This window comes from Limulus polyphemus, unplaced genomic scaffold (assembly GCF_000517525.1).
Source record: "Limulus polyphemus unplaced genomic scaffold, Limulus_polyphemus-2.1.2 Scaffold2076, whole genome shotgun sequence".
NCBI classification, from domain to species: Eukaryota; Metazoa; Arthropoda; class Merostomata; order Xiphosura; family Limulidae; genus Limulus; species Limulus polyphemus.
Window position 1 is genome coordinate 42,598 of NW_013667686.1, and position 15,207 is coordinate 57,804.

Genomic DNA, 15,207 nt, shown 5'->3' on the forward strand with positions numbered 1-15,207 from the left:
TTTTTTTTAATATATTCGTTTGTTTCCGTTTTATTAGCTATATTTTTGTGCGCCAGCAATATACCAAGCGTGGGGCGCGCGTATACCCGATTCGATTTTACTCATCAGGATCTCTACCAACCTACCCTAAAATCTAATTATATGCCCAAAGTAGCGTATCGTCCGTATAATATATATATATTAATATCCTTTCGGTACACGAAAGGACTAATTGGGATCCCAGACGTAAGAGTTATGTGAAAGAAGTAGAGCGATAAGGTTTGTCATTTTATTCTCTTCGTTTGTCTGGAAGAGTCACTTACTTACTTAAATGAAAATTCGTTGAAATAGTGAAATTCTGATTCCTCTATAAACACGTCTATAGCGAATTAGGCGGTTTTATAACTACAGTAAACTTCAGTTTTTTCAGCCAATACTCAGAGATAGTTATTGTTAATATTCAGACATTTTAAAGGTTTTAAACGATCGGTTTTTATGGATTCCTACTATTAAGTATTACCGTACTTAATGGTATGACAGAGTCAAAATAAACGAAAGTTCAACTCATCACGATTTTATCATTGAAATTTGTCAGAAAGCAACAATGTATTTTGTGGACAGTAGCTTACATGTAGGAGTGTTGAAAAATGTTACGTGAACAGTAGCTTACAGCGTCCACGTAACATTCTTAACACTCCTATCTACTGTTCACGTAACATTCTTAACACTCCTATATGTAAGCTACTTTGTTGAGTTTTATGTATTTTATTATTGATAGAGCTGTAGAATTGAGCACGGTAAAATCATTAACATCCTCCAACACTTCTATCTGTAAACTATTGTTCACGTAACATTCTTAACACTCCTATCTGTAAACTACTGTACATAACATTCTTAACACTCTTATATGTAAACTACTGTTCACGTAACATTCTTAACACTCCTATCTGTAAGCTACTGTTCATGTAACATTCTTAGCATTCCTATCTGTAAACTACTGTTCACGTAACATTCTTAACACTCCTATATGTAAACTACTGTTCACGTAACATTCTTAGCATTCCTATATGTAAGCTACTGTTCATGTAACATTCTTAACACTCCTATCTGTAAACTACTGTTCACGTAACATTCTTAGCACTCCTATCTGTAAGGCTGTCTGCATTTTAGATGGTAGAATGTGCCTGTCGCATCGTGATTACTTCCGGAAAATTTCAGTCAATCAATAAGTTTCGAGAATAAAAAATCAAACAAACAACAGATAATGTACGTATACTTTATTATACTCAGTGTAATACTACAAGTACATAAATTACGTTCGTCGAGTAACAACAGCTGAACATATAATTAAAGTAGTTTTTGTTTTTTAAAGACACAACTCGTTTCCTTAAAACACATATTTCTGTTTGATATACAAAAAAATATATCAGAATTACTATATCTTTTTTTTGTTTTTGTCTTCGTAAGGCGCTGTGCGCTATTGAAAAACGTTTCCAACAGATTTGGTGTGTGTTTATCATGTATTTTAAAAATCAAAGGTGCCAAACAGATAATCAATCCAGACTGCATGTCGTAAGTTACAGAAGTTCGTTGGTGTAACAAGTTGAGAAGTACGAAAGTAACAGCCAATATAACAGTTCTGATATTTCTGTATTATTTTAAGTATTCTAACGTATTAACCGTATCAATAATTTACCAAGAAAATAAATGGATGACAAATGACGTCCCTCCTTTAAACAAAGTTACATCAAAACCTTAAAAAAGAATCAGGTTATTCGACTGCACCAAAAACCAGATATAAACATAATATCTCCATTTTGTTGATTTAATACAAATAAACAAACCAGTTTTTCGTTAATTCGTAACAAACAACTTAAAGCTAATGTCGTGCTTTATTCTTTTTTTCCCAAGATCCACTTTCAAGTTAAGTTGTACTACACTCATTCTAACAATATATGTAATATAACAATAAAAGCACTATATTTTACAAGTCAGAACCAATACTGGTATTCTGAATGGAAACTTAATGAGTTATTTTAACGTATTATTCAAACTTCCTGTTTTATAAGCTTATTAACGAAATAAAAAAATAAACAAACTCGAGTCAAACGAATATTTGCGACGGCACCAAAGGCATTAGGGCACCCATTTTGTGCTTTCAGAGGACGATCTGTAAAGCAGTGTTTTATCCCCCCCCCCCCTTAGTGGATGTAATTAAACAAACAGTCACATTAGGGCACCCATTTTGTGCTTTTAGAGGACGGCCAGTTGTTGCTGTTCTTGTTTTACCAAAGCTACACATTGGACTGTCTGCATTCTGTCCATCGCGGAGAATCGAACCTCAGATTTTAGTGTTATAAGTCGTAACTTACCGCTGACATATCGGGGGACAAAACGGTCAGTCAGTTAATGTTTCACCCATCTAGTGGATGTAATTAAACATTCAGTCACATTTTAATTATAAAATAATTCGAAGACGATATAAAGGACGATTGTGTGTAAACTTTATACATCTAATAGTTCCTTATGCTATACGATATTTCAAAAGACTCATTGCTTTCAATACATATCAGCAGCAGTTAACAATGGTTTCTGTTCAAAGGAAAAAAAACAAGATGAAAACGTAATTGTTTGAATTTACTAATGAACGAACTGTTAAACTTTTGCAAGAGGTGAAAATATGCTAGCTTTCAAAATGAAAGTAGTAGACGTTTAAAAATCATGACGGGATATCGTTGAAGCTAAAATTCGGGTTTGGATACCCGCCGTGGGCAGAGTACGGATGGCCTATTGTGTAGCTTTGTACTTAACAATGAATAGACAATCATCGTTGAAAGTGAAAATTTATATATTGATCCAATAACTTAGAAGAATATATTTCACCTAATCTTTAAAAAGTAGTCAATATATTTCATTGTTCGTTAAACAATTTATCAAAAAAAAAACAAAAAACAATCACAAATTGGCATTTGTTCGGATTATGGATATCATGAAGAATTTTATTTGTGTATCTTTTTTTTTACTCAACAGTTGACAGCATTGTATCTTTACATTTTAGAGAAAAACAAATCACGCATAGAGTAAGCTAGTCTGGAATGCCTAACCACCACCTGTTATTGTTCTACTTTAAAAACACGCAGTTCTCTTGATATAAGATCAGTGAAAACGAAGCATAAAAACTCTACGTCTTAGAAAGGAAGTGGTTAGCCAATCACGTATTAACGTTCTTCACATTTCTTTGTATACACTGAATTAGATAGTTGTAAGTATGCACGATACTTTATGTTAAGAAGCCATTCCCAAGGCTTGTTCTTTTCGGGATTAAGTACGTTTATATGTATAGGTATATATTTATAAACAATATTTTGCTACAGTTACAGATGTTGTAATCAGTTAGCACCACAAATCTGCACAGTGATTTAGCAAACTCGTTAGTCTTAATTTAGGTTCAGTCAGTTATTTAAAGTTCCACACATTGAAGTTCTTATCAGCGGTTTTCCCCTACAGCCAACTTTATTGAGTATGTTTCTGATCGTAGCTTTTAAAACAATCACATCTTAAAATAGTTATAGTGAGAACAAAAAAGTAATATTATCAACGAAAAGAAAATTACACCAGCATCTTCTTTCGTATTCTGTTCTTAAAAATATAGGGTTCTCGATTCTGATGTATTGGAACGGACAAGCGTTCCTGAAAGGTATAAACGCTTCCCAAAATTAAATTTCTTTGCACTTTAAAGTAGAATATGAACAACTAATCCAGTTTTACCAACAATTCACGCAATAAGGAGTGTAAAGAACTAATTTTTCTAAACAGTAGGCAGGATGAACATCATTTTACCAAGATTAATATATATTACCTTAATTCGTGTATATTTACATCCACCAAAAGGAAAACGCCGTCTTTTCATTCTGAATCAAGCGTTACGTCAGTTCAGAACAGGGGTTAAATTCAGGCTTAATAGTTCTATATTCAGTAGTGTCATCAATAAAAGCAAACTTTATATCAAATATTGAAACCACAAAACCTGGTGGTTGCAAAAGCAAATTAGGCGCCATTTCTGTACTTCTAAAGACGTTCTGAAGCTACGAAAATTGGGCGTTAAACAGTCACATGGCTGCGTTAAATAATCACATTGCTGCGTTACATAATCACATGGTTGCATTACACAATAAACATGGTTGCATTACACAATAAACATGGCTGCGTTACACAACCATACGGCTGCGTTACACAATCAACATGGCTGCATTACAAAACCACTTGGGTGCATTACACAACAACACGGCTGCGTTACACAATCGCATGGCTGCGTTACACAATCACATGGATGCATTACACAATCACATGGCTGCATTACACAATCCCATGGCTAGAAAAACATTCAGCTCTGGTTTCAGTTTTAAAATAAGTAAATATAAAGTTCTGGATGAAATTGATTCAAACGGTAACGAAAATCTACAATGTATATTTCAGACCATAAATCTTAGGTGCTTAAACATTGCACAATTTCGTTATCCACCATTTTCAACAGGCTTACAAGTGTTAACTGAAATACGCTACAAGAAAACAAACTTCCAAGTTTAAAGATGTTCATATCTAAAGTATCACTTTTCTCCAGTGTCTTATATCTGTTCATATGTTCTATGCACCCCAGTGGCACAGCGGTATGTCTGCGGACTTACAATGCTAGAAATCGGGATTCGATACCCGTGGTGGGCAGAGCACAGATAGCCCATTGTGTAGCTTTGTGCACAATTACAAAGAATGTGTTCTATATCTGTTCGTATGTTCTATATTTCTTCGTGTGATCTGTAAATGTTCGCGTGTTCTATATGTGTTCGTATCTGTTCGTATGATCTATATATATATCTGTTTGTGCGTTCCATATCTGTTTGTATGGTCTATATCTGTTTGCGTATATTCTGTATAATATCTTAAGAATTAATTAAATGTGTAATGAAATGGCTTTACAATTTATCTATACAATACAATGAACATCAAGTTTTTACTGAGAATGACGTAGCTTTAAAACAAACTGATAATAAATGTATACTTCAAAATAGAGTCCACATAATTATTTTTCAATTCAAAATAAATATATCTCTAATACAAATAAAACACACATCTGCAGCTTCTTAACATAATATATACGAGCTTTCTGCATCAAAATTATTAAATAAAAAGTTTCAAGTACGTATTACTTATATACAATTGTTTTTTACTTGTCCTTGGTTCAATATTTGTAATATTTAATCGCTAACAAAACCCTATTCAGTTAATCACCTGCATCATTTAAAAATTATTAAACTGGGATACATTTTTTGCGCTCTTTTTAAAGGTCAAATTGTTAATAAATCAATCACTAATTTGTATATTAGATAATTCCCGATAGCTGTTCTATGTAACTATTAGTACTCGGTGGGACAAAAAAAGGGTTAACAAAATTCTCGTTCACGGAGGGGGCGCTACTAGCGACAGCATTAACAACGGTAGAGCCACTGGTGGCAGCTGTCGTTGAATTGATGTTTTCGTGTAATTTCCGCATGTGTTTTTTCAAGTCGAAGTTTCGGCAGAATCCCTTGCCGCAGACTTTGCACGTGTAGGGTTTCTTATCGTTATGTGTGTGCATGTGAAAGGTAAGATTGTAGACCTGGTGGAATGCCTTGTTACACACGGAACACTTGTAGGCCTTGTTGCCACTGTGCGTTAACTTGTGGTTCTTGTAGTTACCCTTCTGATGGAAACCCTTGCCACAGAACTCGCACACATATGGTTTATAACCAGCATGGATCCTAATGTGCGTGTTTAGGGTGGAGCTCCGGTTGAAGGCCTTTCCACAAGTGTGACACTTATGCGGTTTCTCCTCTGTATGAATGATCTTGTGGCGACACAAAGTGCTAGCTTGACGGAATCCCTTCCCACACACCTTACACACAAAAGGTCTGGCTCCTGTGTGTACGGGCATGTGACGAGTTAAGTTGTAATGAGCATTAAATATTTTCCCACATTCTGTACAAGTAAATGTTTTCTGCTTGTTCGTGATTCTTCTTCCTCGCGAGGAAACTGTTGTCTGAAAACCACTACTGTTAGAGTTAGATACAGTGTTTTCAGAATTTCGTGGACTTTTAATAGAGGAAACCATTGGAACGTTATCTTCGGAATTCGTCAGAAAAGTTGCCTGTTGCTGTTTTTCTTGACCCCTTGACGGGCGTGTAGTCATGTTGCAGCCCGTTGAAGGGATCACAGGTTGTGGTCGAATAACCTGAAAAAAGGCATCGTCCTGAGATTGGGGTGAATTCCTCCACAGAGATAGAGATCGCTCATGATCAGGCCTAAATCCGAAACTGCGCATGTTCATGATATGTGCTACCGATTGGGAAGGATAGAGTGAGTATAAAATGCCATATTGACGTAGTAGGTCTTGAGCTCTCATTTGGGGAAACCTAGAGTTGCTCTCAACTGCACGAGGGGATAAATAAGGGACGTCTCTTAAACCAATGGTAGATCCCAGTTTCTTAAAAGAACTTTCACAAGTAGAGTCTAATGTGGCGCCTGGAGACAATCCTTTCACATCTGGACCGTATCGCACTTCTGGATATCGAGGTCCAAAAGGACTAATAAAAAATGAATAAGGAGATACATTTAATGTTCCTGTGGAAAACAGAGTATTCGTTAAAGGACTCGTTGGATTACATGGAGTAGCACTGTTAGTAAACACTGGATTACCAAGATGGTGCTTAAAATTATCAAACACTTCCTCTAAATACACATTAGGCTTAACACATTTACGTCTTTCAGGTTCAGATTCCATGATTTTTGCAATTGAAAATGTCAGATTTTGTTTCTTAGGGGTGCCTGACTCCGACGTCGACTCTCCCGGTGTAAGTTTTCTTGCTTCGTGGTTGTCACCCTGGCAGTTAGGGCTGCCATCTATCGGCGAACCAGAACTATTACATAGATACGTGGCCATAGTAGTCTGAAACGAAGAACTACGTACGTAATTAGGCTTGGATGAGACTGGAAAACCCTTCGTTTAAACGATCTTACGTGATTTTCAATAGCTACAAACCATAAAATAATCGTGATGATAAATTCCCGCGCAAATTCTTTTTTTCCAAAAGTGGCCCTTGAAAAAGTCACATACAACCTGAAAAAGTAATGTAAAACATAATTATCATTTCCATTTTTATTTGTAGTCTAACACAAAACTTTCGCCAGCAAAGTGATTAAAATATAATTCATTTGCACAGTTTAAATAACATATATCTGTCATCGAAATATGCATGACAATATTGAAAAATACACTAAAAACTGAACTTCATATAAATCAAATGTGTAAGTTACAAACAGAAATGACAGAAACATGATGTGTATTAAAAGAGAATTTGAGAAAATAGAAACGAGATAAGTAAAAGCTTATCGCCACCTAGCTGTCTCAATACAGTTAACACCAAACAGTTCCTTAAGATACAGCCTGCTGCTATAATTACTAGCTTGCTATTTACAGTCGTAAAAAAGTACTTGCTAATCACGACATCTTTTTACGATATCCAAGTAACTTCTTTCACCAACTCAAACATACAGTTTTCGATTTTTACCTCCTTTTTATGTTGATCAAAATAATATCTTTTCTAAGCTCTTTTTTGTACTGTAAGTTTCCAAGTCAGTGGCCTCTCGGTTTGGAAAAGTTCATTGGTGTTAATACACTCTTTTTTTTTTGCAATTTATTTAAAATTTGACCAACAACCTTCAATATAACTGTCAATATAAACACGGCTTTACATATAGAGCATTTCAAAGGTTATTACACTTTCTTTGAAATGGTTTTATCCACCAAGACAGACATATAATTGACATTCATCCTCAGCAGTATAATTTCACAACCAAGTTAGTTCTATCTAGAACGAGGTTGACATTCATCTTCAGCGATATAATGTCACAAGCAAGTTAGATCTATCTAGAACCAAGTTGACATTAATCCTCAGTGATATAATGTCACAACCCAGTTAGTTCTATCTATAGCCAAGATAACAGTCATCCTCAACGATATAGAATCACAAGCAAGTTTGATCTATCTAGATCCAGATTGACATTCATTCTCGGCGATATCATGTTACAACCAAGTTAGTTCCATCTATAACCAAGTTATCATTCATCCTCAGCGATATAATGTCACAACCAAGTTAGTTCTACCTATAGGCAAGTTGACATTCATCCTCAGCGATATAGTGTCACAAGCAAGATAATTATATCTAGGTCCAGATTGACATTCATCCTCAGCGATATAATGTTCAAACCAAGTTAGTTCTATCTATAACCAAGTTAAAATTCATCCTCAGCGATAAAATGTTACAACCAAGTTAGTTCCATCTACAACCAAGTTAACATTCATCCTCAGCGATATAGAGTCACAAGCAAGTTAGATCTATCTAGAACCTGGTTGACATTCATCCTCAGCGATATAATGTTACAACCAAGTTAGTTCCATCTATAACCAAGTTAACATTCATCCTCAGCGATATAGAGTCACAAGCAAGTTAGATCTATCTATAGCCAAGTTAACATTCATCCTCAGCGATATAATGTCACAACTCAGTTAGTTCTATCTATAGCCAAGTTAACATTCATCCTCAGCGATATAGAGTCACAAGCAAGTTAGATCTATCTAGAACCAGGTTGACATTCATTCTCGGTGATATAATGTCACAACCCAGTTAGTTCTATCTATAGCCAGGTTAACATTCATCCTCAGCGATATAGAGTCACAAGAAAGTTAGTTCTATCTAGAACCAGGTTGTCATTCATCCTCAGCGATATAATTTCACAACCAAGTTAGTTCTATCTAGAACCAGGTTGACATTCATCCTCAGCAATATAATTTCACAACCAAGTTAGTTCTATCTAGAACCAGGTTGTCATTCATCCTCAGCGACATAATGTCACAGCCAAGTTAGTTCTATCTATAGCCAAGTTAACATTCATCCTCAGCAATATAATTTCACAGCCAAGTTAGTTCTATCTATAGCCAAGTTAACATTCATCCTCAGCGATATAATGTTACAACTGAGTTAGTTCTATCTAGAACCAGGTTAACATTCATCCTTAGCTAAAATGATAAATAATACACAACATTAAAATTGATACACAGTTAAAAATATTTTTATTTCAGGTCCTCCAAAATATTGACTCTACAACATTCGATGTTTACCATCTGAACTTGTGTCATATTTATTTTCTTCTTAGCTAAATCATGTGACCTGTGTGTTTGTATACTATTTCTGGATAATTCTTAAAGAAGGTCTCTATTATTAATTCATTATCTCTTTTAAACTTTATTATATTCACAGTTGATACTGGCTGTAATACCCTTTGGTTGAGCCAATATTACCGTTTTTCCCCATAATATCTTATGTTGAGTTTTTGTACTTGTTTTGCTGTGGTCGAATTTTCTATATTTGTATTTCTTACACATTCCTTATGTTCTGTGAAACTATATTTTTTAAATTACGTTTTGTCTGTCTAATATAGAAACTTTCACATTCACATTCAATTTTATAAATTCCAGCTTATTCCATTAATTGTGTACCATCTTTAGTATTACCCAAAATTTGTTTCATCGATTTAAATGTATAGTAAAATATTTGTTGTTTTTAAACACTTTGGATAAACTAGAAGTTAAACCTGAAACATATGACAACACTAAACATCCCTTTTTTAATGTAATGATAAGTGGGTTTTAAAGTAATATTTTGATCCATTATTAATACATTAGTGCTCTATCTAGGATATTCGGGTTAAATCCTCTTTCATTAGTAACTCGTCATTTTGAAATCCTCTTTCATTAGTAACACGTCATTTTGAAATCCTCTTCCATTAGTAACAAGTCATTTTAAATCCTATTGTTTTGTACGTAGTTTAAAATTCTGTGAACATAAGTGTAAAACACAGATATTTTTTGTGATCTAGTATGACGTGATTCTTGGTATGGTAGCATAACAATGGGGAAGAGTTTCTGATAAATAGATGTTTTTAAGCTTCCTTTGTTCATTTCTTTTTACCGATACATCTAGCAAAAGCAAACTATTATTTTTCTCAATTTCACAGGTAATCTGTATACATGATTGTATGCTATTCAAATAACAATAAATAATAACATGTGAACTCTGTTATTGCGCTATTGTGAAATTCGGCCATAGACTGAAAAAACAATAATATTGGCTCAACCAAATGTTATTAGAGCCAATGAAATCCGTGTATATGATAAATTTAAAACAGATAATAAATTATTAGATAAAAACAAAGGTCCGGCGAATATGTGTGTAAGAATGTGGTGGGACCTCCTCTTAGAATTATGCAGAAAAATAAACCGACACAGAGGTCACATGACCTAGTTTAAAGGTATAAATAAGACAGTATTTTGTCTTGCAATTTCACTCCTGATGATGACGTTAAAACGTCGAAAGATGTAGAATAAACCTTTTGGAGGCCATAGATTGCCCTGAAGTCAAAATGTTTTTAATTGTGCATTTTTTATGTTGTGTGTTATTTATTACTTTAACATTATACATAAGTGCTAAGGTTCCTATTGGTCCATCTAGGCTCTATCATCCTCTGAACTAAAATAAACTATTAAATAACTAAATAAACTCAAAGCCCTTGTCATTCATGTATCTATCAAGCATTCTCTTAAACTCACTTAAATTTACTGCCCCACCTTGAATAATTAAAATTTTTCCACATCTGTTCAGTGTCTCCAAATTACTCAGCTTCCCAATTCACAACAGATAATTCTTGTCACATCCCGTCAAAATTTATTTTTGAAATTTTTAACCAAAATATCATTATTCCTTATCTCCATATGCAGCAAAACATTTGAACCTAGTAGAGCAATGATCACTTGCACCCAGATGTTCCCCAATTTCCACCCTCTTAACCATTTCTATATTAGAAGTTAACAATAAATCTAAAACAGCATTGTTTCTTGTAAGTTCCTTAACCAATTGATGAAGAAAGCCATCCTGAACAGTTTCCAAAAACCCTTCTCCCTCATGGTTTGACTCTAACATTTCCCAATCTATATGTCTGAGATTAAAACCACCCATAATTATGACTTCATTAACAGCTGAAATCGTAATCTCATTGTAAAGTTTCTCACTAATTTCATCAGTATCATTTGGTGGTCTATAACAAATTCCCACTAAAAGCCTTTTCCCTTTATATCCACTAATAGAAACCTAAATGGATTCAATCTCTGTGCTGTTATCTTTGATATCCTCAATTTCAACAGGATGTAACTCACATTTTACATATAAAACCACTCCTTTCCCTCTTTAATGTTCTTTCCCTATTAAGTAGCCTGTAACCCTATATTTCAAAGAAATTTCTGTCATCAAAATCATGTACGTTTAACCATGTTTCAGTTATTCCCATTATATCAAAATCCTCCATTCCTACCAGTGCTCTAAAGTCATCTATTTTATTTCTTATACTTCTAACATTACAATAATAAAAATTAAGCCTATCCTTATAACTACTTCTATACTCATTTCCTATGCTAAACTTTTCTCCGCTTCTTATTCTTTTTGCATTTAGTTTTCCTGGCCCTCACCGAATTCTAGTCCTAGTTTAAAACGTTCCTTACAGCTGAGTTAATAGCCCTAACAAACAAGCCAGCCTCTACTCTATTTAAATGTAAACCATCCATTCCAAAAAGCTCTCTTATTCCACTGAACTAACCCCCCCTCTAGTCCAACCAGCCAATCTGCTCATCCTCACATACTAACCTAAGCCTAGCATTTAGCTCTAGTGACCTACTTATAACTTCATCCCCACAGTTAATTCTCGGCAGTATTCCTGACAAAATTAAGTTATGGCCTTTTTCTTTAAAAGCCTATCTACCCCTATTTATCAATTAGCTCCTCTGACCTACATTTCCCTACATCATTAGACCCTACTTGTACAACAACAAATGCATTATTGCTAGCCCCCTTTATTATATCTCTTGTTCTATCAGTTATATCCTCCACCTGTGCCACTGGGTAGCATAAGCTAATTATTTTCTCATTAGTTACTCCACAGACTATTCGATCCTGCCTTGTCAAGGAATCACCAATAACTATAACTTCCTTAAGTTTATCATCCACATCCTTCTCTGACCCCTTTTTTTTCCCTTCCCATGTATCCCTTCTGATGTATCCCTTTATTCGACACTAGAAGTCTCATGTGTACAATGGAAGCTAAATACGTTTAACATAACGTGTTTTACTAGAAATGCTAATCACGTGCTAATTAACTACAAAACAATAGCTGAAGAAAAAACAAGCTTTATTTTCCATAACTTATTTGTTGTTGATTTTATTTCCTTCATTTACTTTTCTTCTTTCTCTCATTCAAATAGCCCAAGATTTATTCCTTATTCGCCATTTTCAATCTATTCTTATGTCTTCTTCCATCATATTTTTTGTTGTCCTGTTTTTTTTCTATTCCAGTTATGTGTTAATCCTCCTTACATTCTGTTATTTTTGTCTACTCTTTGTATAATGAACTCTTATATTTGAAACTTCTGTGTTTTTGGAATATCCTTTCCTATTTTATATTTATGTCTTTATTTCTTATTAGTTTTATTGCTTTATGATTTATTTCCTGTCTGATTCAGCTAAAATTACATTTCTTTACCTTTTCTCGTTAGTATTTAGTTATTTTTATATAGTTATTGACTTTGTATCTTTTATCTTGTAGTATAAGTTTATTTTTAATTCTTAAGGTAATTCGATTACTTATTACTCAACTTATACACATCTATATATGAAGTACTAGTCAAACTTTGTGAGAGAGATTTGTCTTTGTAGATGTGAGATGGGGCACCGTGTGTAACATGCTTAGCTCTTATATATTTGGTTCAAAATGAATTCTGGACCTTTATGTATGGATTGCTGCCGCGGGCAGAATATTCCACAACAATTTCAGATGAAAGGCATTTATGTCTGAAACCTTGGGGTACGCCAATGGCTATACATAATATGAGGGATAGTATTATATGGACGGAAGATCATCACGCCTGTATGAGGACGTAAAAAGCGTCTCATCAGGAGCAGAACTGCCGTTACCATCACCAAAACTTACAGAGTAATGCCATCTAAGAAACCTTCTACTCCACACCATAAAAATAATTGGCAAGGTCTTGTAATATCCCAATGAAATGTGTTGAAGACAATTCACCAAGACCTTGCCCTTGTAAAGAAGCATGAACCACGAATGCACAAGTTCCTCAGAGACAAAATGTATGAGAAATACTACGCGCGCGAGAGGGAAGTTTGTTGTAATACTGGACGAAGGTTGGGTTAAACGAACGATTTGTTACTGACCACGAGGTAGTAAGAACTTTCCAACATGATACTAAGACTGTAAAAAATAGTTTCTCGTTATGCTATGTGGTTGTTGCGGGTTTTTCATAGTGGGAAATGTAACTTTTAAATAATACATAGTAAAGTAACCTTGATACTATCAGAAAGAAGTATTGACACCAATTATGACCAATAATGTATGGCTACATCAAGATAAAGCGTACAGTCACGTGTCTACAGCAGCGTGTTATGAAGCATGGTAAAAGAAACCAGTATTCATGCTATTCCTTCTTCCGATATACCTGTAAGATCACCTGATTGTGCTTTTGGTTTGCTTAAAAAAAAACAAAAAAAACAACGTCCATGTACACTGAAGAGTCTGTAGAAAAATTGTCAATATGTGTGGTCACAGGTGTCCTCACTGAGCATAGAAGCTTGCAACAAGAAACTGTGATGTCAGTGCATAATCAGGAAAATAAAACTGAACATGTTTGACAAGGGGCTGCACGAGATCTTAAATATCGTTCTCACGAAGTGTAATGAATCTTTCATTCACATGTTACACAAACCAGTTAAATGAATTAGAATGTATATCAGCTCAGACACGACAAAACAAATTCACTGTCATACGATAATGGTATTCACCAGATATCCTCATCTCCGCAATTCATGTTCATGCAAATCAGGCATATAATGATCCACCATCTGATCCGAAATGCAAATATTTCAATCATTCAACCTAAACTCTTGAATTAACATTTAATACAGATGGTTTCATTTCTACAATTATCAAGATCAGCAAGAGTGTTGATAACATATTGTCGATTAATGAAGGAACTGTTTCCAGGGCATCTTTAGTGTCTGGAGTCACTTTATGGAATGTGGTAGGTCTATACATGGGATTGAAATCAGTAGATCTAGACCACATATGGTCAGTTACCTATACTTTAAGGAATTTGTCGACCAGATCATTTTAATACATTTGGGCGAGTGTCATCATTCATTAAGCTGAAGTCGAGGCCAATTACCCGTGTATATGGTAACATAAAAGGTTCTAGAACGCTTTGATTGTTTGTTGAATGTCGCGCACAGTTACTCGAAGGATATCTGCGTAATCTTTCCGTGATTTTGAAGCGACAGACTAATCAACATCACCCACCGCTAACATTTAAGCTACTCTGATACCAACGAAAAGTGAGATTGACCGTCACATTATAACGCTCCCACGGTTGATAGGGTGAGTATGTTCGATGACGGGATTCGAACCTGCGAGTCTAGTGCCCTAATAGCTATGCTATGTCGGACCAACTAGGATGTAACCAACCCCTATAATGTTTGGCATGAATGGTAGCAGGTCGGTACATTTTACTAACGCTTATTTCTGCCTGTACCAATATTCCACAATTACCACGTGTGTCACTTGCATATAAGAAAACAAGGTTTGATCTCGTTCCAGATTCTCCGGCTGCAGGGACTTAGCTGTGTTTCATTTGTTATTGATGCTTGATTTGTATAACGAAGAACAGATGGAATGTTTGACACTATATTATAACAATAGTTTTCTTTGTTATTGGTGCTTGATTTGCATAACGAAGAACAGATGGAATGTTTGACACTATATTATGATAATAGTTTTCTTTGTTATTGGTGCTTGATTTGCATAACGAAGAACAGATGGAATGTTTGACACTATATTATGATAATAGTTTTCTTTGTTATTGGTGTTTGATTTGTATAACGAAGAACAGATGGAATGTTTGACACTATATTATAACTATAGTTTTCTTTGTTATTGGTGTTTGATTTGTATAACGAAGAACAGATGGAATGTTTGACACTATATTATAACTATAGTTTTCTTTGTTATTGGTGTTTGATTTGT

At 34.6% G+C, this 15,207-nt stretch overlaps 1 protein-coding gene across 2 annotated transcripts in view; it reads right to left on the bottom strand.

Annotated features, from left to right (window-relative positions):
• Nucleotides 1-5,316: 5,316 nt before the first annotated feature.
• Nucleotides 5,317-15,207, bottom strand: part of LOC106465857 (zinc finger protein 557-like) — a 28,393-nt gene continuing 18,502 nt past the window's right edge. For both annotated transcript variants that reach the window (XM_022393809.1, XM_013926099.2), the window contains exon 2: nt 5,317-7,129. In XM_022393809.1, coding sequence (XP_022249517.1) covers nt 5,357-6,952 — 1,596 coding nt within the window. In that variant the 5' untranslated portion in view covers nt 6,953-7,129 and the 3' untranslated portion in view covers nt 5,317-5,356. The remainder of the gene's footprint in view (nt 7,130-15,207) is intronic.